The sequence below is a fragment of the Lutra lutra genome, chromosome 2, assembly GCF_902655055.1.
Source record: "Lutra lutra chromosome 2, mLutLut1.2, whole genome shotgun sequence".
Lineage (NCBI taxonomy): Eukaryota > Metazoa > Chordata > Mammalia > Carnivora > Mustelidae > Lutra > Lutra lutra.
In genome coordinates this window covers 94,972,728-94,998,596 of record NC_062279.1, presented here as the reverse complement: position 1 = coordinate 94,998,596, position 25,869 = coordinate 94,972,728, and the positions used below count along the sequence as shown (strand labels likewise).

General features: G+C 34.3%; 1 protein-coding gene across 1 annotated transcript in view; it reads right to left on the bottom strand.

Annotated features, from left to right (window-relative positions):
* The window catches only part of GRID2 (glutamate ionotropic receptor delta type subunit 2), a 1,463,802-nt gene that overhangs the window by 652,769 nt on the left and 785,164 nt on the right, over positions 1 to 25,869 (bottom strand). Inside the window, 2 exon segments of the mRNA XM_047717994.1 lie at positions 2,740 to 2,945; positions 22,438 to 22,722. Coding sequence (XP_047573950.1) covers positions 2,740 to 2,945; positions 22,438 to 22,722 — 491 coding nt within the window.

Here is a 25,869-nt window from a genome sequence, read left to right as displayed (position 1 = left end):
ATACAGAATCAGTGAATAAAGAGGACTGATTCAAGTTAAATACACACTGATTTTCACAAAGACCTTCTCACATACGGGCTCATGCAAAATGTCCTTAAAAGCTGACATTCATATATATATATATATATATATATATATATATATATATATATGAATATACACACACAAACACACATAGATAGATGATAGATAGATAGATAGATAGATAGATAGATAGATAGCAGGATTCTCATCTACAAAAACCAAGACACCATCTGGGCTAAGCTGGGGAAACTAGTGCTGGCATTGTCATCCTAGAATAAAGACCACACATAAACATACATACAATATCTATTCTTTGTATCTCCAGAACTTTGGTGCTGTGTGCCATGTAAATCCTTGTTGTCTGCCTTTTGAATTAATTGTTTCTGATATTGAGGGATCAGTCTATTTCCTAAGTTGGAAAAGTCTTCTAGAACCCATGGGAGAGCAGAAGAAAGGGGAGAGATATTTGAAAACATCAACTGAAAATGGGAACCACTATGCAGGTCAGAGAAAACAGCTAGCTTAGGATAGGGAAGGTGGTGGATTCACATTATTTCTGTCATTCCTATGTCACTGTTTGAGACCATAGAATATAGTTAGTACAGTTTGGAGACATAAAATGAGCGACTGTGAAAGACAATTGAGTGGGAGAAAAAGTGATGTCTGGGTAGAGGAAGGAAGAGAAGTCTCAGAAAACTCACAAAAACAGATTTTGTATGTTTGGAACAAAGACGGAAACAGTATTACAGGTATCAATCTTCAGAGTCAAGGATGAAGGGCCATGGTTAGAATACAAATCAAGATCACGACTTGGCAAAAGGGACAAAGTCATCTTGTCCCTATTCTCAGCCCGTTTCTTCTGACTGCTTAGTAAATATACACAAATTGTTACCTGGCACTCATGGACTTTGCCATCTGGTTTAAATCCTTGTGTTACGTAGTGTGTGTCACTTCCCTTTTTCACATGTCCTACTTTGAATCTATACAAAACTACTTGCTCTATTCTGAGCGCACAGTCAAGGACTGTGTCTTTCCACATCTTGATATTCTTTTCAGTTCACCAAGTATTTTTTGAGCATCTGCTATGGTCAGGCATGTGCTATATGCTAGAAAAAATGACCTAGAAATTAACATGTCTTAAGTACTTACTAGGAGCCATCTTCCTCTCTCCCCTTTAAGGCATATCACGGGATGTCTCATTACATTACAAATTTAATAAAGTTGAAATCAATATATTATTCTCATTTGATTGATGATAAAACAGAGGCTTAGAAGTGTTGGGTAATTTGCCAACCCCACATAACCAGAAAGTGGCTGGAATGGACTTGTATATATCTGTTGCATACCACACTGCTTTCATGAATTCCTACTCATGATAATAAGTACAATTCAAATGAGCCTTCTCAATGAAGCCTTCTCTGATCTCTACAATCCCTAACCAAGGACAACCCGAGATGTGTCAAACCTCACTTATTATAATTTTAAGATTCCAATTTATGTTATATGTCCTTGTGTATTAACCTTAAAAATTTCAGCAGATTTTGGGTTTCTTGAAGAAAAGACCCAACCCAAAAAGACCCTGTAAAATTGGAAATATTCTTTCTATTGTGGAAAAATCAGGTTGTTCAAAGAGACTCTCTGAGTAATTTGCTAGATTAGAAAATGTCAACGTTCTGTATTTGTCTATTAATGCATAATGAAGTTGTCTATTAAAATGTTTTAAAAAATGTCATTATTGATAGTTTTCCAAAAGTTTTATTCTTCTTAGTGATTTATATTCTGCTTCAGTTCCTTAATACCAATTAGGTTATAGAGTGTCAAAGAATTTCTAACACATTCCTAATTTGGAGGCTTTATAGCAGTACTTTGGGAGCTAAAGAAAGCTTACTAGAGAAGTGAGGAAAAAAGTATTAGTCAAATAAAGTCACCAAAATTAAAAACACTAATAATGAAACCCATGTGAATATATGTAATGTCATGACCAGTTCTAGCACTATACAGAATTAAAAACTTGAAGTAAGGCAAATGACAATAATCCTGTTAAGGCACTAGTTAAGCATTTTAGAACATAAAGATGTTACACCAATCATTAAAAAGTCTGAATTGTATTTTTACAAACGTTTGGAGTTTCTAGCCAAACGAACAGATACAATTAAAATTTTGAAGATGCAGCATCATAAAACGTACAATGGTCATCACTTTGCGGAGAGCTTCAGACAGTTTTAGTTATTCATCTTGGTACAGAGTTCACAGAACAGAAGTAAATCTGCTCTTTGTTTTTGTAAAAGTAATCACATTCAGGCAATAATAGCCTGGTTCAAGTTTATCTTTCCTCAGAGGTAAAATTCTAACTTGCAAAAATTTAAGGATTAGTTGGAGAATTGTGCACTTGTGGTTTTATTCTTGAACGTGTTAAAGTCATTCAGGGTCAACACCACTTTCAAACTGCCATGACATTTCTTAAAATCATCGTGGCTATGTGCTTAAATATATAAATACAAACATTCTCAGCAGTTAACTGTGCAGGATGTGTGAAAATTTTGTGCAGTATGAATGTAACAAACAAGGAATTCAGTGTGCTACCCTCCCTAGTGCTAATGACAGTCGTGTAGTTAATTCTATACTGCTCTTAATCTTTTCAACTGACTATGAGGTCTATTCCAAAGCATTTAATTTTTTTAACCCTACCCCTACCCGATGACAATTTTTACTTACCTCAGAAATGAAAGATTTGGCTGTAGCAGGATTCATAACAAGGATGGCTCGTCTAAGAGTGTCTCGATAGCGATTCAATTCCTCTATTCTCAAGGTGTCAAAGAGAGTGGTGATCATTTTATTGATGTTGTTTTCTACTTTCTGCAATGCAACATCCATTCCCTGCTGAGACACCTTGTCCAAAAACTCCTGTATTCCACGGATATCTAGGAACATCAAAAGCCCATCAAAATGTGAATTAGAGCAGAGAAGGGAGATAAAAGCTATTTCGCTCACACCAAAAGGCAGTTTATTGTTCAGCATTGTAAGCTATTTAAAACTACTAATTGAGTAGCTGATAGAACTCTCAAATATAGTTTAGGCATAGTACAAGTTAATGTGTTTACATAAGAAAATGTAGGAATTATTATTGTTCTTTAAATGGATTTGTTTCTCTCCATTGAGCACTTTAAATTATCTCACCTCTAAAAAAATCTTAGGACACAGTAGAGGGAAATAGTTGAGGAGGACTCTCACGTGTCTAAAATAGATGTGAGATAAAGAAAGTACATTTGTTATTTTGCTCAGCATTAAAGAGTGATGTTAACTTTAGGTAAAATATGAATATTGTTAACGGCAGATGGATCTAAATCAAAATTACTAATGTTTCTCAAAATGGGCAACAACATCATACAGCCAACTGTATGTAAACTAATTGCATTTAAGTTAAAAAAAATTGTCTCTGTTTCATATTTAAATAAAAAGGATAAAATCCAGTCTACCTTAAGTGTTTACAGATTGTACTTTGATATATAGTAAAGTAACAATAAGTAAGTGTCTGAAATGTTACAAATAGTTCTTCCAAGTAAGCATGGGCTGTTTATAGAAGGAGGGATCTGAACATTGAAAAATATGATTGAAGATGTATCTGCCACAATATAATCTTAATATAGAAGATTTGCTTTTACTATACAATAAACCATATTTTTCTATATATATCCATGGCATAAAGTGTTTAAATGGAAAAAACTGGTGAAAGATAGGAAGTAATAAGGATTATAGGTTACTTATTATGAATGGACTATATCTCAAAAATCCCAATTGTACATAATTACATGCATGTAAAATTTGCCTTTAAAGGGCAATAATTAGTTCATGAGTTTTTCATTACATTACCAATTAAAAGCCATGTCTAAGCCCACAGAACAAGAAAACAAATGGTCACAAATTTGGAAGCTATTTGCTCACAATAAAAGTTTGTATTTGCAGAGTTACAAATTAATAAAAAGAACTTTGCTTTCTTTTTATGATTGGCTTTATTTTAAAACAATTCTATAAATAGTATATGTTATCTTGTGAATCTCAAACTCTTAACATAAATAACTGTATGAATTCTACCTTGTATTTCTTATCCCCAATTATATTAAAATCCAGGATGTCAGAATGATAGTAGCTTAAAAGAACAAAGCTCTCATCTACAGCAGAACAAGAGATGCAAAATCAGGAATAACATATTAATCAGTAATTATGTACTCATTAAATATCCAAGTCAGAGAGTACCTGAGGGTATAAAATACTCAAGGATGGATTAAACAAAATGTTAGATACAGGTAGACCTATAACAGGACTATGAACACACTCAACAGGTGTTCTTAAACTTTGGTATACATCAGAATCATCTGCAAATCTGATTAAAAACACAGAAGACTGGGCTCCACCCCAGAAAGAATATGTCTTTATAAAAGCAGATCCTTGATTTTGAATTATAAGTAGTTGCTGTTTCTTTATATTGAAGCACTTAAATGGGTAGCAAAATATAAGACAAACAGTACAAGAACTATCTTGAAATATATTTTGTGACCAAAGCTTAAGGCTCCAGATCATTAACATTCTAGGAAATCTTCTGTTCACAGATATAATATTCTGGTGTAATTTCATATCTTAACTTTAAAAAAAAGAAAAAAAATATTCCACAAGGTACTTACTGAATACAGATACACAAAGCTGTGTGCAAGGAATACAACAGTGAGCACCCCTCCCCACACTGAGATACATAGTGAGCAAGCAAACTAATAAATACAAGTCACATTAAGTGCTTGGAAGGAAACGATAAGGGTGTTCTGGTAGATAATGATGGGGTGATTATGTATTTTAGTTGGAGATGTATTTTAGTTGTAATACCCAAGGGAGGTTTCTCTGGGAAATTGATACTTAAACAGATCTGAAAGATGAGAAGTCATTACCCAGGCAAAGAAGTAAGACGAGAAGATGACCACATGGAAAATGTCCCAAGACAGTGAAGAGTCTGTTGGAGGAACCTAAAGGATTCCAGTGTGGGTGCAGCTATATTACTGAGGGGAGAGGGAAATGAGGCGGACATGAATGGAGAGGGAGGGTCAGATTATGTGGTTCCCAGTGAGACACAGAAAGAAGTTCTGATTTTATCCTAAATGCAATTTTAATCTACTGGAAGTTTTAAGTGGAGGATCTAAGTGGAAAACAAGCTATCCCTTTGCTTCCTTAGTCTGGAATTCTGGTTAACACTGCCTAGATGATGTGAAACAAAATTTTCAAAATTTTGTTTTTTGGTCTGTAAATTAGGAAATATTTATTTTACAGATGTCTTCAAAGGTCAGATTAATGAGGGTGTCCATGTGTGTGTGTATGTGTGCAAAATCCAGTATAGGATCTAACACATGGTGGTTGTTATTATTGTTAATAATAGTACATAATCAATTGTTAAGGGACCACCCCTTTCCACACCTATAGAACATAACTGCCTAAAATTTTACTGTTGGGTAGCTACCCCCAAATAGCAAGCATAATGTTTTAGACTCTCAGAAGGCATGAATTAAATAATAATAGCTTTGCTTGTTTCAGAATAACACTACACACCCAGAATATGTAGAATTGGTCAGTTTAACATGAGAAGAATTTGAATCATGCTGTCTATTAGCTGCTCTGTGGAAGAGTCACTAAAAGAGAGAGTGGACCTCTGGTTTTATTAATTCATGAACATAATTAACCATCACAATTATTCAGCCACCTTATCTGTGTGTCCATTACTTAACAAGAAGTAAAAATAAAAGTCACAGAAACAAAAGAGACAAGAGAGTATGCCTAACTTCAAGGAACTTCCAGGCCTGTGGGTGTGACTAAGTGCTATTTATTAATAACAGAAAGTTAAATAGCAGTTTCAGTTCAGTAATTCTAGTGATTATTAATTCTACTGACCAGATAATTCTATAACAGCGAGGGATGGAAGCCTCATTAACTGTTATTAAACATAAGATTCTGGAAAAAAATGACTTTCTTCCCTGGATACTATAAGAGAACTTGAAATAGGTGGAATAGTGACCTTCCAAAGATGCCCAAATCCTAATGCCTGGAACCTATAAGTTATTCAGCAAAGAGGAATTAATGCTCCTGGTGGCATGATTAAAGTTGTTAATCACCTCACCTGAAGATGGGGAGATATCTTCTATTATTAGGGTGAGTCTAGTGATCACGGAGTCCTTAAAATTAGAGGAAAAAGACAGACAAGAGAGTCAAAGGGAGATCTGACTACTAAAGAATGAATTGGCTTTGAGGAAACGTCAGAGAGATCCAACATTGCTGGCTTTGATGAAAAGGAAAGGGGAACTCCAGCAGAAAAAAGGTGGATGGTCTCTAGAAGCTAGTAAAGGCGAGGAAGGTTCTCCCCAAGAACCTCTGGAGAGGAACACGGAATTGCTAACATCTTGATTTTAACCCTTTGAGATCCCATGTCAGACTTCCTTCCTCCAGAACTGTCACATAATAACCTGTGGTGTTTAAGCCTCTAAATTTGTGGTCATTTGTTACAGCAGCAACAGAAAACTAATGTAGAAGTGTACTTTAGTCTAGTCCTTAGTCACTATTTTTCAAATTGTGGTCTACTTAATTTCTTTGGAATCATCTGGAGAACTTGTTGAAGAAGTTTTCTAAGCCCCACCCCATTCTAATAAAATAAAAACTTTCATGACAAAGCCCAGCGATTTTCTTCAGCTGATGATCCTGAAGAAACCAGTTTGGGAATCAATGCTCCAATTTCTTAACCTTTTTTGTGTCACAGAATCATTTGAAAAAGCCACAAAGATTATGGATTCTCCCTTTCCCCCAAATATGTACATACCCAAAACGTGATGCAGACTACCTAGATTATGGTCTCTCAGTCTGATCTGCTTGATTTCCTCATCGGTAGTTATCAGAGAACCTGGATTAGCATATTGTCACTGCTCTTATTGATTTTTTTCTATTCATACTATACAGGAACGTAAAGCATAGATAGTCACTCATTAACTAACAGTGTGCATTGCATTTTATTTAAGCAGAGGAAACTTTTAATAAAAATATTAAGAAATATAACAAAAATGAATGCCTTTCCCAATTATATTTCATTGCTTTCAGTTATTAATTAGTCTAAATCTAGCTGTTCTTCAGGCCTAAGGAAAACTTATGCTGTAGAAAATAGACTCTGGAGATAAGGATGGAAGAACAGGAAGCTTGTTGGGGACAGCTCTAAGGAAGCCAGGGAAGGGACCCAAGGAAGGGAGCAAGAGTCAGCAGAGGAGGAGCCGTGGTACAGCTCAGCAGAGACCTGCCCAGCCCCTGGGAAATGGGATGCCCTCAGAGTTTCCCAAGTTAGGACCAGTGGAAGTAGAAACTTTATCAATATGTATGGACTTTGGTTTTGTGGTTCTCTTTAGCTGAGGGCAATTCCTGGGGAGGGTAGTCAGTTGCCGAACGCTCTTAGTAGATGGAGAAGTAAGTGCTTTAGTTTTGAAGGGGAATTTGGATGGCACAGAACAGAATGCATCCAGGAATTTTCCTTGCATTTATTATTTTGGTTTTCAGGGTAATTTGACGGTATAAGTAATTTGCCTTTATAAATCACTGTATTTTTCTTTCTTTCTTTTTTTAAGATTTTTATTTATTTATTTGACAGACAGAGATCACAAGCAGGCAGAGAGGCAGTCGGGGGGGGACGATGGGGGGAAAGCAGGCTCCCTGCTCAGCAGAGAGCCCGATACAGGGCTCCATCCCAGGACCCTGGGATCATGACCTGAGCCAAAGGCAGAGGTTTTAACACACTGAGCCACCCAGGCACCCCTGTAATTTTCTTTTTTGAAACAACTTTCTACTATGGAAAACACACTACGTTTGATGTCAGACAATCAGGTTTGGATCCCGTGAACTTGGAATTCGTTAATTTCATAGTTAATGTCTGCTGTTTTTAGCTTCCCAGTGTTTCTTCTCCTTTATTCCAAATAACAAAACCTAATTTTTCCGTTAAGAAATAAACCTGGACCCATCCCTTTTGTTCCACATTCTATGGTGCTCTACACTGTATTACTGGGTAGTCAGATAGCCCAGGATGGTCAATTTGAGCTCGCCATGTCCCTGGCCTAAGGGGTAGTCACAGGATTCAGATGAGGACTGAAATTCGATATATGGATCATGAAACAAAAATGATCTCTCTTTTATATCACAAGTTGGAATGAATTGCAAGAGCCAGCGTGTCTCGAGAGAAGCTAAGTGAAACCAAAATGTGAAGTAAAACACATGCAAGACAGCTATTCCTTGGACTTCTCAACAACATGAGTGAATTAAAAAAAAAAAAATTAAATTTTTTGCTTACTTAGTTTGAAATGAGCTTCTCTTCCTTTTGAGAGAAAGAGTATTGACTAATATAACATCTTTTTATAAACATCTGATAGTTTGGTGATGAAGGTGAAGCCACAATTCCTATCCTTGAGGTATGTCCAGTTGGGGAGAGCAAAAGACAGCCTAAACTGGTAATTATGTTTTAAGGTGATTAATGTCAGTAAAACAAATGAAAACAAGGAATGGAAGCAGAGAATAAGTAGCAACTAACCATACCGTATTGCTGAAAAAAAAAAAAAAAGTTTGATTACTGGGTTGTTCTGAAAAAAGGAAATAGGGCTTGTGAAACAAAGCAAATTTCTAAGCAATGTGCATTTTCATTATGAAGACTTTATTAACCCAGTCAAAAGTCCCATTTGTTCCTAACTTTCTTCTGCTGTCTTTTTCTATGAAAAAATGAAAAAAACCAAAATCTTGATAGGGGCTATAAGTTGATCTCGGTAACATTCTCAGAACTTGATATTCTAGCAGCAATCAATTTCACTCACATATGACTTGTGACTTGTGTAACCTATAGACCACTTCTCACAACTCTCCAAGAAGTACTGGCTGATTGTACCTTAATTAAGTAACTAATTAATTTTCTTTTTTTAAGATTTTATTTATTTATTTATTTAGAGAGAGTACACGTGTGAGCAGGGGGAGAGGCAGAAGGAGAGGGAGAGAGAGAATTTCTAGGAGATTCCACGGTGAATACAGAGTAATTATGTTACCATGTTACTACGTTACACAGAGACAGAGTCTGGCATGGGCTCCATTTCACAGCCCTGAGATGATGAGAGCTGAAATCAAGAGTCAGGTGCTTAACTGACTCAGCCACCTAGGCGTCCCATGAAACTAAATTATTTATTTTATTAAATTGTGTGAAATAATGACTTTATTATAATCACTAATGAAAGATTAAATTTAATCTGTATTAAAAGTGGTTTACACTAATGTAGATTAGGATAGAAAAGATCCCAGGATATATCAGAATATAATGTATAAACACATTTCCAAACTGACCACAAAGCCAGGAGTATGATACCCTGTTGTTCACTGCAAACTAGTGATCAGCATCCAAATAAGCTGCCTTTTAGAATCAACTCTGTTTACTATGTATCAAGCACTTTGAAAGATACTTAGAAGAGAAGTAATTCAGAAAAGGTACTTAGAAGAGGAAGACGAAAACAATTCTTGCCCTCAAGGAGTTCATTATCTAAAGCATCTGATGATAACACAGGCCCTATAGTAGACAGAGGAATCTCACCACACTACTCATTTTCCAAACTGTAGTTGCTATTTAAATTTAGTGACATTCTCTGGAATCTATCAAACAGTATTCCTCAGTTCTGATCATTATGTTCAAATATTAAGTTGAAAATATTGAATTTGGTAGGAAGAGAGGTTTGTCACTAAGTCTCTGTAAGTCTGATTTTTTTTTTTTTTTTTTTTTTTGGTCTATTCATCTTTCTCCTTCATTTGAGTAAATTAGGCACATTTAATCATTTTGATCACTTAATGCATTGAAGACCTCACTTGGAGCAGGAGATTAGCACTACATTCAGCCAATTTTGCTGTTTCTGAAATTATGACAGAAATCTGAGCTTTAATAAAGTTAATATTTAGAATCTTATGACTTTAGATAAAAAGGAGTATGTCATATGTTGCTGGATCCATGAGATCATTGAGCTGAACGGCTTTCCCAACATACGAATAGCAAAGCATACTCTACAAAGTGCCTCACTTCCTGAGAAAATAAGTCTTTTCTCCACTGAGGGATTTAAAATTTTTTGTTTAGGAGAACCCTGACTTTAAAACAGATTCTTGTCTCCACTGAGTATTCCCTTGCCGTTTGTAATGTATTTAGAAAATAAGGATAATATGCTGTATTAGATTTTGAGATGACACAGTCCAGCAGCAGTGACCCATCACTAAGATTATCTATTTGATGAGAAGTTACTATTTTAGCATTAGATCAGAGCGTTTTAGAATGAGAGTCATCTTTACAGTAATGCTGATCAATAAGGACATTTGACTAATGAACAAATCCAAAGTAGTACAATATATTGTTTTTACCTACTTGACATAAAGCAAAGGAAATAGTTCAGTAAGATGCTTGGATTAATTATATGCTTATTGATGCACATTGAAGTAAATGAGAGAACTGAAAGTTGGAAAGTGGCCAAATGAGTAATAAACAGCTTTAAGACTGTCTAGAGAGATAGTTAATAATATTACAGTCATTAGACATTTGAAAACACCCTCAGGGTAATTATAAACATTTGCAATCAATTAAGAGGAATGTGTCCATTTTACGGGCCTTGATTAAACCTATATCAAGATGCATGGAATAAATGCTGTTATTCCTTGGAATGCATTCACAAGGATGATCATTCAGTGTTCATTTCAAAGGGGCTTACCATATGGCAATGTAATTGTAGGGAAAGGGTGATACACTGATGTACTTAAAGGTAGTGCTTAAGTATCTCAGGTCACTGGACTACATATTGACCTTTAATTTGGAATCATTAAACCAATGTTTTCAGAACATGGAAGAGCCCATAAGAAACTCACTTGATAATCCTTAGAGTTTAGTTTTATTCTTTGCTTTTGTGCCTACGGATGTCAAAAATATATATTCCTATGTAGAGAGACAAATATGTTTAATTTAGTCATTTCCATTTAAAGATATTTTATCAACACCTATTATGCACTTTAAGGTCTCTGATTTTCAGAAATACTCAGTTTAACAAATTATAGTAGAAATTTACATAGGGCTAAAAATCCTGTTGTAAAAGAAAAAATACTATCCTGACATGAAGGATAAAGTCAGAAAGTTCGAGAACATAAAATAAATTTAAGCTAAACCAAAACAAAAACATATTCAAACTAGACTTTAAAAGTGTATGTTTTATAAGCAATTTTAAGTGTTGAATTATAAAGATGAGTATTTAGAATTTACATATTTCAAATAGTTCAATTTAATAATAGTAAACTAAGATTTAAAATTTAATTAACAAAATTAAAATAATCTAATTAATGTTTAAATAACTATTTTTCTTATAAGCAAGGTTTCCTTCAAACTGGAAAAAGAAGTACGTGTCCACATATGCCTACACTTCACCCAGAGGCAATTCACCCATCATGTAATTCAGGTTGGTGATTGAGATCCCAGCAAGTGCCTGGCCAATTTATTTGATTCAAGGATCAGCATAGGATCCAAACAGGGGGCCTAAGATTTGGTATATAGATACATACCTATATGCATGATATGTGATACTCAAACAAAGCAGGAAAAGGGTCTTTCATTAGTATAATAATTTGTAAAGATACTCTTTGAGTCACCAATGGCGTCTATCTTGCCTAAGAATGAAACCAATACATAAGCTGAAGTAGAGATTTGCCTATGGTAAGAGGATATCTAAGTACTTTCAATATGTACATGTCCCCATGTCATTACTGTAACAAGCAGCTTAGATCCCTGTCATCATAATTTCCCTCCAATCTTCATAACTTGATCTATGTAATAGATCTGTCAATAGATCATATCCAGTATTGGGCTGTGGGGCCAATATTGTCTTAGGCAATGGAAATTAAAGAACTCAAGTACCTTATTCACTGAAGAGCACTTCAACATTACTGTTTATGTTACTGTGGTAAATCAGTTCTATTCAGTCCTCCCAGGTATGAAATTCAACTTTCCTTTCATCAATACTCTCAGAATAGAATCCTCCTTTAGAGAAATATATCCGCTTTTATTCTACTTTAGAACCACCTACTACTATTATAACTTTCTGGTTTCTGTATTTGTCAGTTCCTTGATTCTGGAATCTAGCTATCGGCTTGTACATTCAACTAATTCCTTGCATGGACCTCTCTGGTAGTGAGCCTACCTGGAGTACTCCCAATTGCTTTTAACAAGCCTTCCTCAATATCATATTCCACATACTTGACCAAACTTCCTCCTGGAGATTTGGTTGAAATCAAAGCAAATTGAGGATAAAAACTGGAGGGATAGGGCAATATGATGAATGATACAATAAAGATTTAACATATTAAAAAAACAGAAATTATGGAAAAAAAAAGGTACAAGTTGTGTAGTATTTTGTTTTGCTAAAAAGTGACAGAGGTCTTATCCCTCTTTCTAAGGCAATAAGATAGCATTAGGCTTAATGTATTTATCAGTAATGTATCAGTAAATGTATCAGATCATATACAGAGGTACTTAAAAATTAGATAGATAGGGATAAAGACATTTAGAAAAGTGGAATACTTGAAAAGCACAACACATTGCAAATGGGAAATTGCTCATGTTGAAAATGGTACTTAGGTAGTAGAAGACTAACAAGGGTTCAGGGAGCATAATCATTTTCTTCACTTCTTGATAAATGATTTTAAACAAAATGATTATCATTTTATATTAGTCCAGAAAATGGATAATTTTATTCAATATTAGTGTTTAAGTGTCATATCAAGAAAAATTTTCTGACAAGAAACACCCAGTGTCCAAATGTGAAGTAAGCACCTTCAAAATATAATAAGTTCTTTCTCTCTTGGACTATTCGGGAAGGGGAAACAATGCTATCAATTAAATATGTTGAAGAAGAGGTCTGCTGAAATTTCTTATTTCCAAATGCCTCTTTGAGGAACAAAACTGGCTTCATACTTTGCAACAATTCTGATTCCAGGAATCTTTGATGGGACTCAGGTATTATGATGATTAAAAAGCTCTTGTAGTCATTCTGATTTATTACCAAATTTGGGTTCTAAGAATCCACTATATTCAATTCTAAATGATTTTTGTCTATGACTCTACAATCTCTAAATGATCATGATTCAACTATGTTATTTATTTAGTTAGTTAATTTACAGAGAGGGAGTGGGGGAGGCAGAGAGAAAGGGAATCTTAAGCAGGCTTCACACCCAGCAGAAAGCCTGATGCGGGGCTGGATCTCACAACCCTGAGATTATGACCTGAGCCAAAATCAAGAGTTGGACTCTTAACCAACTGAGTCACCCAGGAGCCCCCAATTATGCTTTTTAGTTTAAAACTACATTAGGCAAATTTATTTTTGCCCCTTCTTCTTTTCTTTTTTCTTCTTCAAATATCTAATGGGTTAGTATGTCTTCTAGTTTTTTGTTGAGATATAGTTTACATATAATAAAACAAACAGACCTCACATGTATATTTATTGTATTCCATTGTAACTACCACTCAAAACAAGATACTGAAAATTTATGTTATCACAGAAGGATATCTTGTCTTGTGTTCTTTGCCAGACAATCCATTTGTGATCCAGAGATGCAACTACTTTTTAATTTGTGTTACCAGGGTTAGTTTTGTATGTTATTGGATTTCATATAATTGGAATAATACAAGGGTCCCTGGATGCTTCATTTGGTTAAGAATCTGACACTTCATCTCAGCTCAGATCTGGATCTCAGGGTAGTGAGTTCAAGCCCTGCACTGGACTCCATGCTGGGTGTGCAGCCTACTTAAAAACAAACAAACAAACAAACAAACAAACAAACAGTATAATGCAGCATGTATTCATTATTCTAGGCTGCTTTCACTCAATGTTGTCATATATTTCAGAAGTTCATTCTTTTTTACTGCTGAATAGTATTCCACTGTACAGGTACAACACAATTTGTTTCACTGATTTAAAAATGATGAGCATGTGGGTTGTTTTCAAGTTGAGACAGAATGAATAATTCTTATATGAAAATTCTAAAATAAGTATTTGTGTTGATATGCATTCTCATTTTTCATGGGAAATGCCTGCGAGTGAAATGGGTAAGTCATATGGTAGATGCATATTTAACATTGAGACAAACTTCCGAGCAGCTTTCCTAAGTGACTGTACACTTTTACATACATCCAGCAAAGAAAATGTTCCAGTTGTGCCCCATTATTGCTTCCAAGTAATACTGACCTTCAGCCAACCTAATGGGTACAGAATGGCATCTCATTTGATTTTGCTTTTACCTATGGACTAAAAAGGTGAGCACTTCTTATGTTTATTGGGCATGTATATATTTTCTTATATGAATTACTCGCACAAGCCTTTGCCGCTTTTTAATTGTATATTTTTGTTGGTCTCATATTGTTGCATTGTAGGAATCATTTTTCTTTTTAATTCTCTGAGCTTTTTACATATCCTATGTATTTATATAAGCCTCTCAGATATATGTAATGGGATATATTCCCCTGCTTGTAATTTGCCTACTTATTTTCTTACTGGTGTCTGTTAATGAGTAGATATTATGAATTTTGGTGAGGTCCAAATTATTATTTTAGTTTCAATTTTTTGATGTACCTAAGAAATCTCAACATGTCACAAAGTCACAAGGATATTATCTTATGTTTTCTTCTAAAAAGATTAATAATTCTAGCTTTTAGTTTAGGTTTATGATTAATCCTGAATTGATTTTTTTATGGTGTGAGATAAGAGTCAAGGTTTTTTATTTTTTCTTTTCCTTTTTTTCTTCCCTTTTTGTATATATACCCAGTTGTTTCAGTACACTTAAGAACACTTCTCCACTGAATTGACTTGACATGTTGGTCAATAACAAACTGGCTGAGTGCAAATGAATAGACTTCTGAACCCTAATGTGATCTTTTTGTGAATCCTAGGCCGATATGAAATGAGCCTTGAAATCAGGTAAAGCATTTAATCCAGTTTTATTATTTTTCAATATTGTGACCATATGATATCTTTAGACATCTATATAAATTTTGAAATCAGCTTACCAATTTCCTCAAAAGAGCCCACAAATTTTTGATTGGGATTACATTGAATCTGTAAACTGATTTATTGAGAATGGGTATCTTCATGATATTAAATTTTCTAAGCCATCAACCAATATTCTTTCAGGCAAATTTTGTATTTTCCAGTGTGAATGTCCTGCAACATTTTGTAGATTTCTCCTGAGGAACTGCAAGTTTTCACAATTTTGTTTATTTCACTTTCCAATTTTTTACCGCTATTATATAATTATTTTCAAATATTCATCTTTAGTCTGTAAACTTACTAAACTAACTTAAAATTTTTGCAGGATTTTTTTGAGATTTCATAGGATTCTCTATGTATATAATTGTTTGTTGATAAAAAGAAATTTTTATTTCTTCCTCTCCAAACTGTATGACTATTAATTTTTATTTCTTGCTTTATTTCCGTGGTTGGAACTTCCAGTAAAACATTTTTTTTTCCATAAGGCAGTCCCTCAGTGATATCTTTTCTTTTATTTCTGGTATTGGTAAATTTTGTTTTCTGTGTTTTTTTTAATAACAATTTGTTTCACTAGGAATTCATCACTTTTATTAATCTCTATGAATAATTAATGATTTTATTAGAAAATATTTAAGTAATATTTCCACCCAACATGGGGCTTGAACTCATGACCTTGAGATCAAGAATCACATGGCTCTACCAAATGAACCAGCTAGGTGACCCAAGAATTAATCATTTTAGACTTAGTTTTATTTATTGTTTATTTTAATTTCATTAATTTCTACCCTTATTTAATTATTTTACTTATTCTACTTCAGGTTTATACAGCCTTATTTTGCTATATTCTGAAGGTGGACATTTAGTTAGTTGCTTGCTATTTAAGCCTTTCCATTGATTTGTTATTTTATTTTAATTAAATTTATTTTATTATTTTATTTTATTTTTGTAGTTATTGTGCCTGGGACTCAGTGCATTGATGCCTTTCCTAGGCGTGATGCTTCCTTCTCTTTCCCCAGACAAACCTGGGTGGCTGCCTGGCTTAAATAGAGCTTAAGGGAGTTGGACTTATATTCGATTCCTACCTCCTGGAGTCTCTTGTTGGATTGACATGATTCTGAAACATAAGGGTAATGAACACATGGTGAACACACTGTCACCTCCTCCTTTATGGCCACTGCAGGCTAAAGTTGGGGGACATAACTGGTCTTCATAAGTTTTATAAAAATGTCCTGTCTTGCACCTGACCATTCCTGATAAAAGATCTGAGTGCAAATAGGAATCAATGAAGAAAAAAAAAAATGCAATTACAGTGTTTGGAATGGGACATGCCATATTCTGGAGAGCAACAACTCCAACACAGAGAAGGGAACTCCTTAGGCCCCCTAAGACAGAATAGATGTGCATTAATGACTTTTGTCTTTCAGAACAACTCTTGGGGTTCTCTTCATGAAAAAAAATACCCTGGTGCAGACCTTTCAAATTGACTTAAAAGCCTTAAATTTAACTGACTGCTGGATCTGGTATTCCTCATCAGAGAGGGCTATACTCAGGATTTGATCATCATTCCCTTAATTTTATCAAAAAGACTATTGGAAACCACAGGGGATATAGTCCCCCTGCAAAACACCTGTTAGTCTCTCCAAATACCTTCTCTACCTGTACCTGCATTCATTACATGAGGCAGTAAGAAAATCACTAGACTGATGCCATACAACAGAGGCTAGTAAACAATTTCTTAAAGGACCATAGTGTAATATTTTAGGCTTATGGGTTATATTATTTCTATCGCAACAGCACAACTCTGCTATTATAGTTCAAAAGCACACATAGACAACATGCAAACAAATGAACATGCTGTGCTCCAGTGAAACTTTATTTACAGAAAGAAATTTCAGGCCCAACAGTAGGTTGTTAACCCTCGAAAAAAACACTAAATTCAGATTGTATTGACTGACCTCAGGCTGTTCCTCCTAATCAAGAGCTGGATTCAAATATCCTGTATGAATTGAGAACTCTTAGGAATACCAAAAGTCATATTGAAGGCCCTATTATCTCACTCAGGGGGTCCCAGCACTGTAACTAACTCCCTCCACTCTTTCCTAACTTCCTTTTCCCCAATCCCCTCCCACACCACACCAGGGACATCATGTGCCCTTCCAGAACTATAGTTTTTGTGTGAAGGTTACCTCCTTGCTGAAGATATGAGTCACACATTAGGGGTGGCTTTGAGACTTTAAAGTGTTTAGGTAAACACCAGCACCAGACAATATAGTATTTTACTGAGGTCTCTCTAAAGTGAGGCTTACCTAATTAATTTGGGGGAGCTACATGGAGCCATATCTGATTTATTACTGAGGTGTGTCCTATAGGTGTTCTTCCCTATGATAGGAATCATCCAATTAGATTTTTTTCCCCCTGAATTTCACTAAAGTGATTGATGGTACGATTTCAGCCTTAGAAGTCATTCAGGTCAGCCTCAGCTCATTGGACAAGGTTGTTCTGGATGATAGAACTTCCCCTTGTGAGACAGGTAGAATCTTTGCAATTACAAATAAATGCCATTGTACCTGGATCAATGCTTCTGGCCAAGTAAAAGGGTTTTGCAGAAATTTAAGGAGGAAACTCTCTGACTTTTTAAAGTAGCCTCTTGGTAGTTCATGGTATTTATTTGGCTTGCTGAGTCCAGGACCCTGATGGGCATAGTTAATACCAATCTCGCTTATTAAAAATCTTATTTATAGTGTCCTTAGATAAATGCAGAAGAGACAAATTGAGTTGATCTGATCTTACCTCATGTCAGTAAGATTAACCAGATTGGTCTTAGGACTAGCATATATATATATATATATATATATATATATATATATATATATATGCCAAAGAAACAAAAAAGTCTTTTGGAGATTCAATTCTCTATAGGTTTGGTGTCTTATGGCATATTATGCAAGCAGAAACTCTCCCTAGGTAAGAGAGACTTATTTACAACGAAGAGAGTGTCTTTTTCTGGACATGCCAAGATTTACTTAGCAGCCCATCATACAAGATCCAGATTCCCAAAGCCAGGGCTCCTCAGCTGCCATACAAGCTCACTGCATGTACAGCATCCACTGGAGTAGCTCCACGTAGTCTTATAAGACATGAGGTCAAGAGGAAGCAGCATTAATATGAGGCTCACGCTGCTTGCTGTACCATGAGCATTAAAGTCCTCTATCTGTCTAAAGAAGTAGAGTGTTTTCTGCCAGCATCCGTGAAACTGATGTAAGTAAAATCTCAGACCCTTCATAGCTCTCGACAATATTATATCACAATTCCCAGCTGTAAGAGAGCCAAAAAATATAGTTTTTCAGTGGGAGGTATTGGTCTCTCAAATGAACTTTGCATTCTGTTGGCAAATTTAAAAGCAAGAATGGTTATTCTGCAGGCAGGTAGCTGTTTGTGGTGATGGGTCAGCCTCCTTTGGTCCATGACAGTCCTATTTCCATATTTCCAGTGATAACCCAATCTTCTGAATCAACATACAGTATTTTTCCTTGATGATATTAATACAGTGAGGATCTGCAGGATTGACATCATCGTCTCTCTTTAATAAAGATGATTCTATGTATTTCATTTGTAAACTTTTTTTTTTAATTTTACAGTTGTCAGGAATTAATTTTACTCTTATTTCCATAGCGTCAGAATACCCTAGTGGTGAAAAGCAAAGACTATGGAAATGACTATCAGGGTCTGAATTCATGCTTCTCAGCTTACTTGCAAATTACCTGATGTCTTACATCCTCAGTTTTTTCATTTGCAAAAATCATCATCATCATCATCATCATCATCATCATCATTATTATCATCATCCTCTACCTCAGAGGGCTGTTGTGAGGCTTAAATGAGATGATAAGTGTAGGCACTTGGAACAGAGCCTGGGGATAATAAATGCTCTCTGTAAGATTAGCCCTTTTTATTATATTCGTGGGGAATAGTTCACTGTAACTCCTTTATATTCATTATACACAGTTAGGAGTATAGGCTCTGATCAGATTTTAGAACTCAGCTCTGATACTTAGCTGTGTTTTGTGAGCAAGTAAACCAGTTGTTTCGTTTTGTTTTGTTTTCTGTTTTCTTATTTGTAAAATTGTGATAATATTACCTACTTCATAGAGTTGTTGAGAAGATTACATGATTTAATGTAAAATGCTTATTCTTAGGCCTGGCAAATTAAGTGTTCAGAGATACTATTTTTAATATATTTTATTGCTACAAGACTTGTTCACACTTTCTCTCTGTTGGCGTGACTGTCTCTCACATATTGTGGAAGTTAGCTAGCATTTCGAAAGGCAACTTTCAAGGTCAAGGTCCACCCATACAGCCTTCTTTGATCCCTGCTGCCAAAAATTCAACACCTTCTTCATTAAACACGATTAGCATTCAGTTTGCATCATTCATGACACTTAACACACTATTTTCTCGATTAGAAGAGTCATAAATATTTTACCTCTTTTGTTAATTGTAAGCTTCTTAAGGGCTAAGACTACATTCTGTAAAACTTTTTATTTCATATTTTTCATTGCACTAAGCAAGTGAGCAATGAACATTTCTTAAATGACACACTTTTAAAAAGCTCAACGCTTCCTAAACTCTTTTCAAGCCTTTTAAAAAATGTCTTGAATCAATCCATTCAAATAAAGTTTCCACATTTTCTTTTCTGTTTTCATCCATTTACTTAGAATCAAAGACTTGAATTTTCTTTGTTAGGGAATTTAATGTAGACTTTTATACTGTGCCCTTAATCATAATTAACTGCTTTTGAAAAAAGTGTTTCTCTAATTAACTGGATATAGAAGCCTAATCTCGTTTTTTTTCTTTTTCTTTAAAGTATATTTTTATAAGCAAAATACATCTTCAATCACATTTGGCTCCAGCAGGATGCCTTATTTCATCCATAGATGATGCTTAATCCATTCCTTAATGAAAGCAATTCCTGATAACTAAGATAAAAGTCAAGTATAATTCCAATGTTTGAACTTAAAATGATGACATTGATGAATGGATATGTAAATACATGTAGCCCTCTTCAAGGTAGAAGGTATTTGGATAGCTTGATGTTTATTTTGGACTCTAGCCCAGTTCTTTACTAGCAAGATTTATTGTGAGTATCAAAGGGAAATTTTCTTTTGTTAAACAAGAATATTAGTGGAAATAATTTTAAGGATACAAGCAGGGTAATTTTTCATGAATTATTAAATTAAAAAGTAAGTCAAAAGCAAGTTTATCATCAAAGTAAAATAAAATATTTTTGTTATTATTATTATTCCTAAAACAAACCTTGCTTCTAACAGAGGACTCAGTCATACACTGTGATAATAGCAATTTATTTACTTATTAAACAGAGGAAAGGAGAATAAGAAATGTCAAATGAATGTAAATGATTTTCTATGACTATGAATTTAGTGTACATTTTCAAAAACATTTACTTCATCAATAATAAAAACATCTTCTCTTATGAGAATTTCCTAAGTGTAAACCAGGTAGGACTTGGAAACAAGGCAACAAGGGATTTTCTTTCTTCATGGATGTATATAATGAAAAAGTAAAATTCTTATTTTAATGTTGTGAAAGACTTTCACCACAAACACTTTTCTGTTCTCTATTTTACTGGACTATTTTGATAGGACTAACTAAAAAATATTTTCCCCCTATTAAAGAAAGCTTTACAGTTTAAAAATTCATTATTTCTGGTAATATTTGAGCAGAGATCGTGAGAATGCCAGTTAAGGTTTTAAAAATCGTAAATAATGTGATGGAAAGAAAGCTGACAAAAGCATATTCAACATATTTTTTCCAGAGGTAGAGTTTACAGTGTTCACTAAATAATCCTATCAGCAAATTTCAAATTTGTGTTCAACCCTTACTTTTACTGATGAGCCAATTATTCTTTTTTCTTTTTTTATTTTATTCATTTCAGTCTCTTGGTTTTTGTTCTGTGATCCCTAAATAATATGAATTAAGCAACAAAAATAAGGATTTCCGTCCTGGAGACAACTGTGCTTCTGGAGAGGGCCACAGACTTCTGGCTGAAATCTACCCATCCAGTTTACTGCTACTCAGGCTGCCAAAACCCCATGCGACCTTTGAACATTTAGGGCTAAATGTAACTGCCACTTGCTCTCCCTCCCTGGGAGTCCACAGGGGTTCTTATTCGTTGCTTTCCAGATTTCTGCCAACCTGTTTGTACTCAGTTCTATTGATGCCACTTTCTGGCTCGCTCTTGTGTAACTGTTCTCCAATATTGTTCACAATGCTGGGTAGATTATGACAAGAAAACCATTATTTTTAAATGTTTATTTATTTGCTAAGAAAAAATTGGTTGTAGTACAGATGGTGAAATCGTCTTGATTTTTTGAAATAAAAAAATAAAAACCAGACTCATCAAGACTGAATAGAAAATATTTTTCTGAGAGTCCTTATTAAGGCAAATCTCTAAAGAAACATATGTTTTGAAATATATGTCTTCATGAAGACCTGCTAATTTTCATTCATTTTATGATATCCATCTCTATTCCCCCTAATGACAAAAACTGGAGAAACTAAATTTGAACATCTTTGGGATCAGTCAGTTAGAAAACAGATTTATTCAGGAAAAAATAAATAATATAGTTACCATTTTTATTCACTTTTCTTAATGTAACACAAGTAAAAATACTGAGATTAAGTATTTTCTTCTTGAATTACAGTAAATAAGGCTAATGTTTTGTGTTTTATCTTGGGAAATTAAAGAAATTAAGTGTCTTCATACTACTCGGCATTTTTGTGAAATTTCATATTGCAGACAAAATACCATGCTATTAACTAATATAAACTGTTACTTTCAAAGAGCGTAAGGTTGTAAAATATGTCAGTTTTTTTTTAACCAGTAAATATGAGTAGGCATCTATTTTCAGTGTTCCAGGATCTGTCCAAAACAGTGTTTTATTATTCTATAAAGATAAAATGTTTTTGAAAATGGAAGAAAGAAAATATTGTCTTTATGACTTCTCAATATTTGAACATTCAAGATATATTGGAGTCAGACTCCCTTTAGAAACATTTATAAACTGAGCATTAGGTACAGGTATTTATTTTTTAAATTGACTTCAAAGTGATTTAATACAAACAGCTGAACTTGAACTTAACAAAACTTTTTGCTTTTGCTGCTAGATTTGTAAGAAGATTATGACAGAACAAGAAAACCGCAGATAGCAATGAGTAAGCTCCTTGAAGTTTTTCAAGATTTAATGAAGTTGCTTGCCACGCAAATATTATAAAACTCACACAAGTCACAAACACTTACCATATTCACTATCATAAAATATAATGAATTTCTGCCAGGCATATTCTGTGACCACTCTCAGGATAACGTCATTTAAGTAGACAGGTGGGCGAACAGAGAGAGTGTAGTCATCATTCCTGTTGCTCCTGGTGAGTCCACAGCCACTCCTTGGGGTCCCAGCTGTTGAGCGCTGTATGAAGAGGTGGGGGATATGCATGGCATCTGCCAGCGACTGGAGGGACCCTGCTGACGTGCAGCCAATGGAGCTGACCAGGGCCAAGATGCCTTGATTCATAAGTTCACAGGCTGCAAGAAAGCAGAGTAATATTCAAATGTCAATGGGTTTCATATAACTTCTCTTTTGGAGGAAGATTGTAAAAAGCTTATGGAATTATTACACAGCTATGGATTTTTTTTTTAAATGAACATTCTCCATGAAGAAATCCTATAATTACAGAGTATTACCAGAATTCAGCTAAGGAACTCTGCCCTTATTAGCTATTTGACCTTGTGCAAATTACTTGCTTCTCTTAGTCTCAGTTTCATCATCTGCAAAGAGGGTAAAATAGCATGAATCTTGCAGGATTATTGCTAGGATTGGAGATAATTCAGTGTCTGTTATTTGCCTTTCATATGATAGGCACTCAATTAGTAACAGCTATACTTTTATAATTAGCAATGTATAAATTCAGAGAAAAGACAATTCCTCGTTGAGTATGTAATGCAAGTTTTCAAAAAGCAGATAATATGTAAATTGGTGAATGAATAAACGGAAGATGAAAGGCTTAAGTAAGGAATTTCTGGCTACAGAAAACAGCCATTTTGGTACCTAAAAGTCTAGTGACACTCTTTCTTATTAAACCGGAAAAATGAAAATGTTTTTTGTTCTTTTCCTTGGCAGTCAGAAAACTCATGGTCAAATCAAATATTGAGTTTCAACAATTATCTCATTCTGGTTTCTAGTTGAACAATTTCTAATCTTTATTATATGATTTATTATCTGTGTTTTAATTTCATTTTAACTATTCTGTATATGCATATATGTTTACTTCAGAACATATTTAAAACTGGGTCAAATATATATTATAAGTATGTATCAAGACATAACATATATAGAAAAAAAAAGTTAATAAGTCTTAATTTTCTTTCTCTTTTTTTAAAAGTAATATCCGGGGTGCCTGGGTGGCTCAGTTGGTTAAGCAACTGCCTTCGGCTCAGGTCGTGATCCTGGAGTCCCGGGATCGAGTCCCACATCGGGCTCCCTGCTCAGCAGGGAGTCTGCTTCTCCCGCTAACCTCTCTCCTCTCATGCTCTCTCTCTCATTCTCTCTCTCTCTCAAATAAATAAATAAAATCTTTAAAAAAAAAATAAAAAATAAAAGTAATATCCGTGGCCAATGTGGGACTTGAACTCACAACGCTGAGATCAAGGGTAGCATGCTCTACTGACAGAACCAGCTAGGTACCCCCTAATAAGTCTTAACGCTTAATAAGTCTTAATAAGAGTTAAGATATCTTAGTGATCTCATAATGCCAATCTCTGAAGGCAAGAGATTAGAAAGAAAATCAAAAATAAATTCAGATGGAATCAAGATAAAATAAATTTTATTTGAGAAGGCCAGTTATTACGATTGGTCCAGGCATTATTCTAGATTTTAGGCATTGTAGGTATAATATTCTCTCTCTATATATATTATTATAATCTGTTTTGCAGTTTTTTTTAAAAGAATCGAAAACAAAGTTACATGAGAAGTACCTCCATGTTATTAACTGGCCAGCTAATGAAGGCTGACAAAGGGCAAGCTTAGAAATACTATACAAATGACATGCATATAAACACCAAATAAATGGATTATGATTAATTTTAAGCCAACCAGTACATACAAAATAAATTAATAATAATCAGGGACATTATTTTCAAGCATAAGACAGGTTATACAATTTCAAATGAATTTGAAAGGTAGCATCAGGGATGAATGCTTCTTAGGCCATAACTGACTGAGAGGTTGAAGTTTCAGTAAAATCATAAAACCTACTCATATTTGTGAATTCAACATTTATAAAAGCATTATGAATTTATAGTTATACTTTCAATGGATTTAGGCAAAAACACTGGTCAAAAGTTTGCCGCTTCATAGTAGGAAATAAGACCATTACTGATTTATATAAGCAAATAGGAATTCACTTTTTAAAAAAGATTTTGTCTAAAAGTTTGGCTCATTTAGCATTTAAAATCAAAATATGGAGAATATCTTAAGGTATACAGAATTGAAATTTATGTTTAGATTACAGTAATTTAAAATGATCAAATAAATGCAACAGTTTACATAAATCTATCATAAGAACTATAAAGTTTAAGTATAGAAGCTGAGATGAGAGAATTCAGTTTAAAGTATTATATTGCTGTCACATATGAAAATCGCCTATTTTAACTTTCATATTTAAAAAGAAAAACTCTGGAGTCATATATAAATTGTTATTTATCATATAAATTTGCTTTAGTACATATTTTGTGATTTCTTCAAACCAACTATGTTACTTCCTATTAACCTCTATTAGTAAGAACACAAACTAAGCAAGTACTAGAAACAATTATTATATAAACAAATGTATTACTTTTATTACTATTTGGTATCATCTATCCTGTTACATATATAAGCAAGAATGACTGAAAACTCTCTATAAAATCAAAATAGGAATCCTCAAAAATTGCAATCAGAAAACCATGTAATATTAAACCTGAAAGGTAATTTAGAAATTAGGTAGTCCAGGGCTGGAAAATCATCTTTAACTGCTATGCTATCTGTGACTGGGTTGGTAAGCTGGCATTCTGGAACACTAGTTTGAGAAAGATTTTGAGACTCAAAAAGAAAGATTACCAAAATCACGGTGTTAGGTTTCTCATAGGAAGAGACTAGGAGAAGTAGTAGCCTGCAAGTCTTAGACATGTATCCCATTATAGTGCTCAACCTTCTGTTGTTCACGGTTGTCAAGAAAACATAGGGTACCCCCTTAAAATAAATAGAAGATCCAAGACTCTAACTCATCATCCAAAATGCTTTTTGCCATAGTAAGTGAATGATACTGGTAACCTTAAAATCTTGTGTGGTAAAGAAAGGATAGACCGGTCTCCATAGGCAAAAGCTCAATTGGAGATTGTCTATTTTCAAGTTTGGTAAAAAGAGGTTGATCCACTAAGAAGAAAAGGAAGAGCCCATATGCCTAAAATGAATTGAAACTGGTTGACCCAAAACACAACGCTGGTTGGGCACATATATGAATGGGTCTACAAAGCAACCTATCAAGGAGATATTTGACACCCATTTTGCCCCATTTTACCAATGTAAAATGTTGGCTGAAGAAGAGAAGATACATGTTTATATGCTCTGGAGGTTGACCCTTTATAGGGCCCTATATAAAGATTAGCATAAAAAAAGAGATTATAACTCATGGC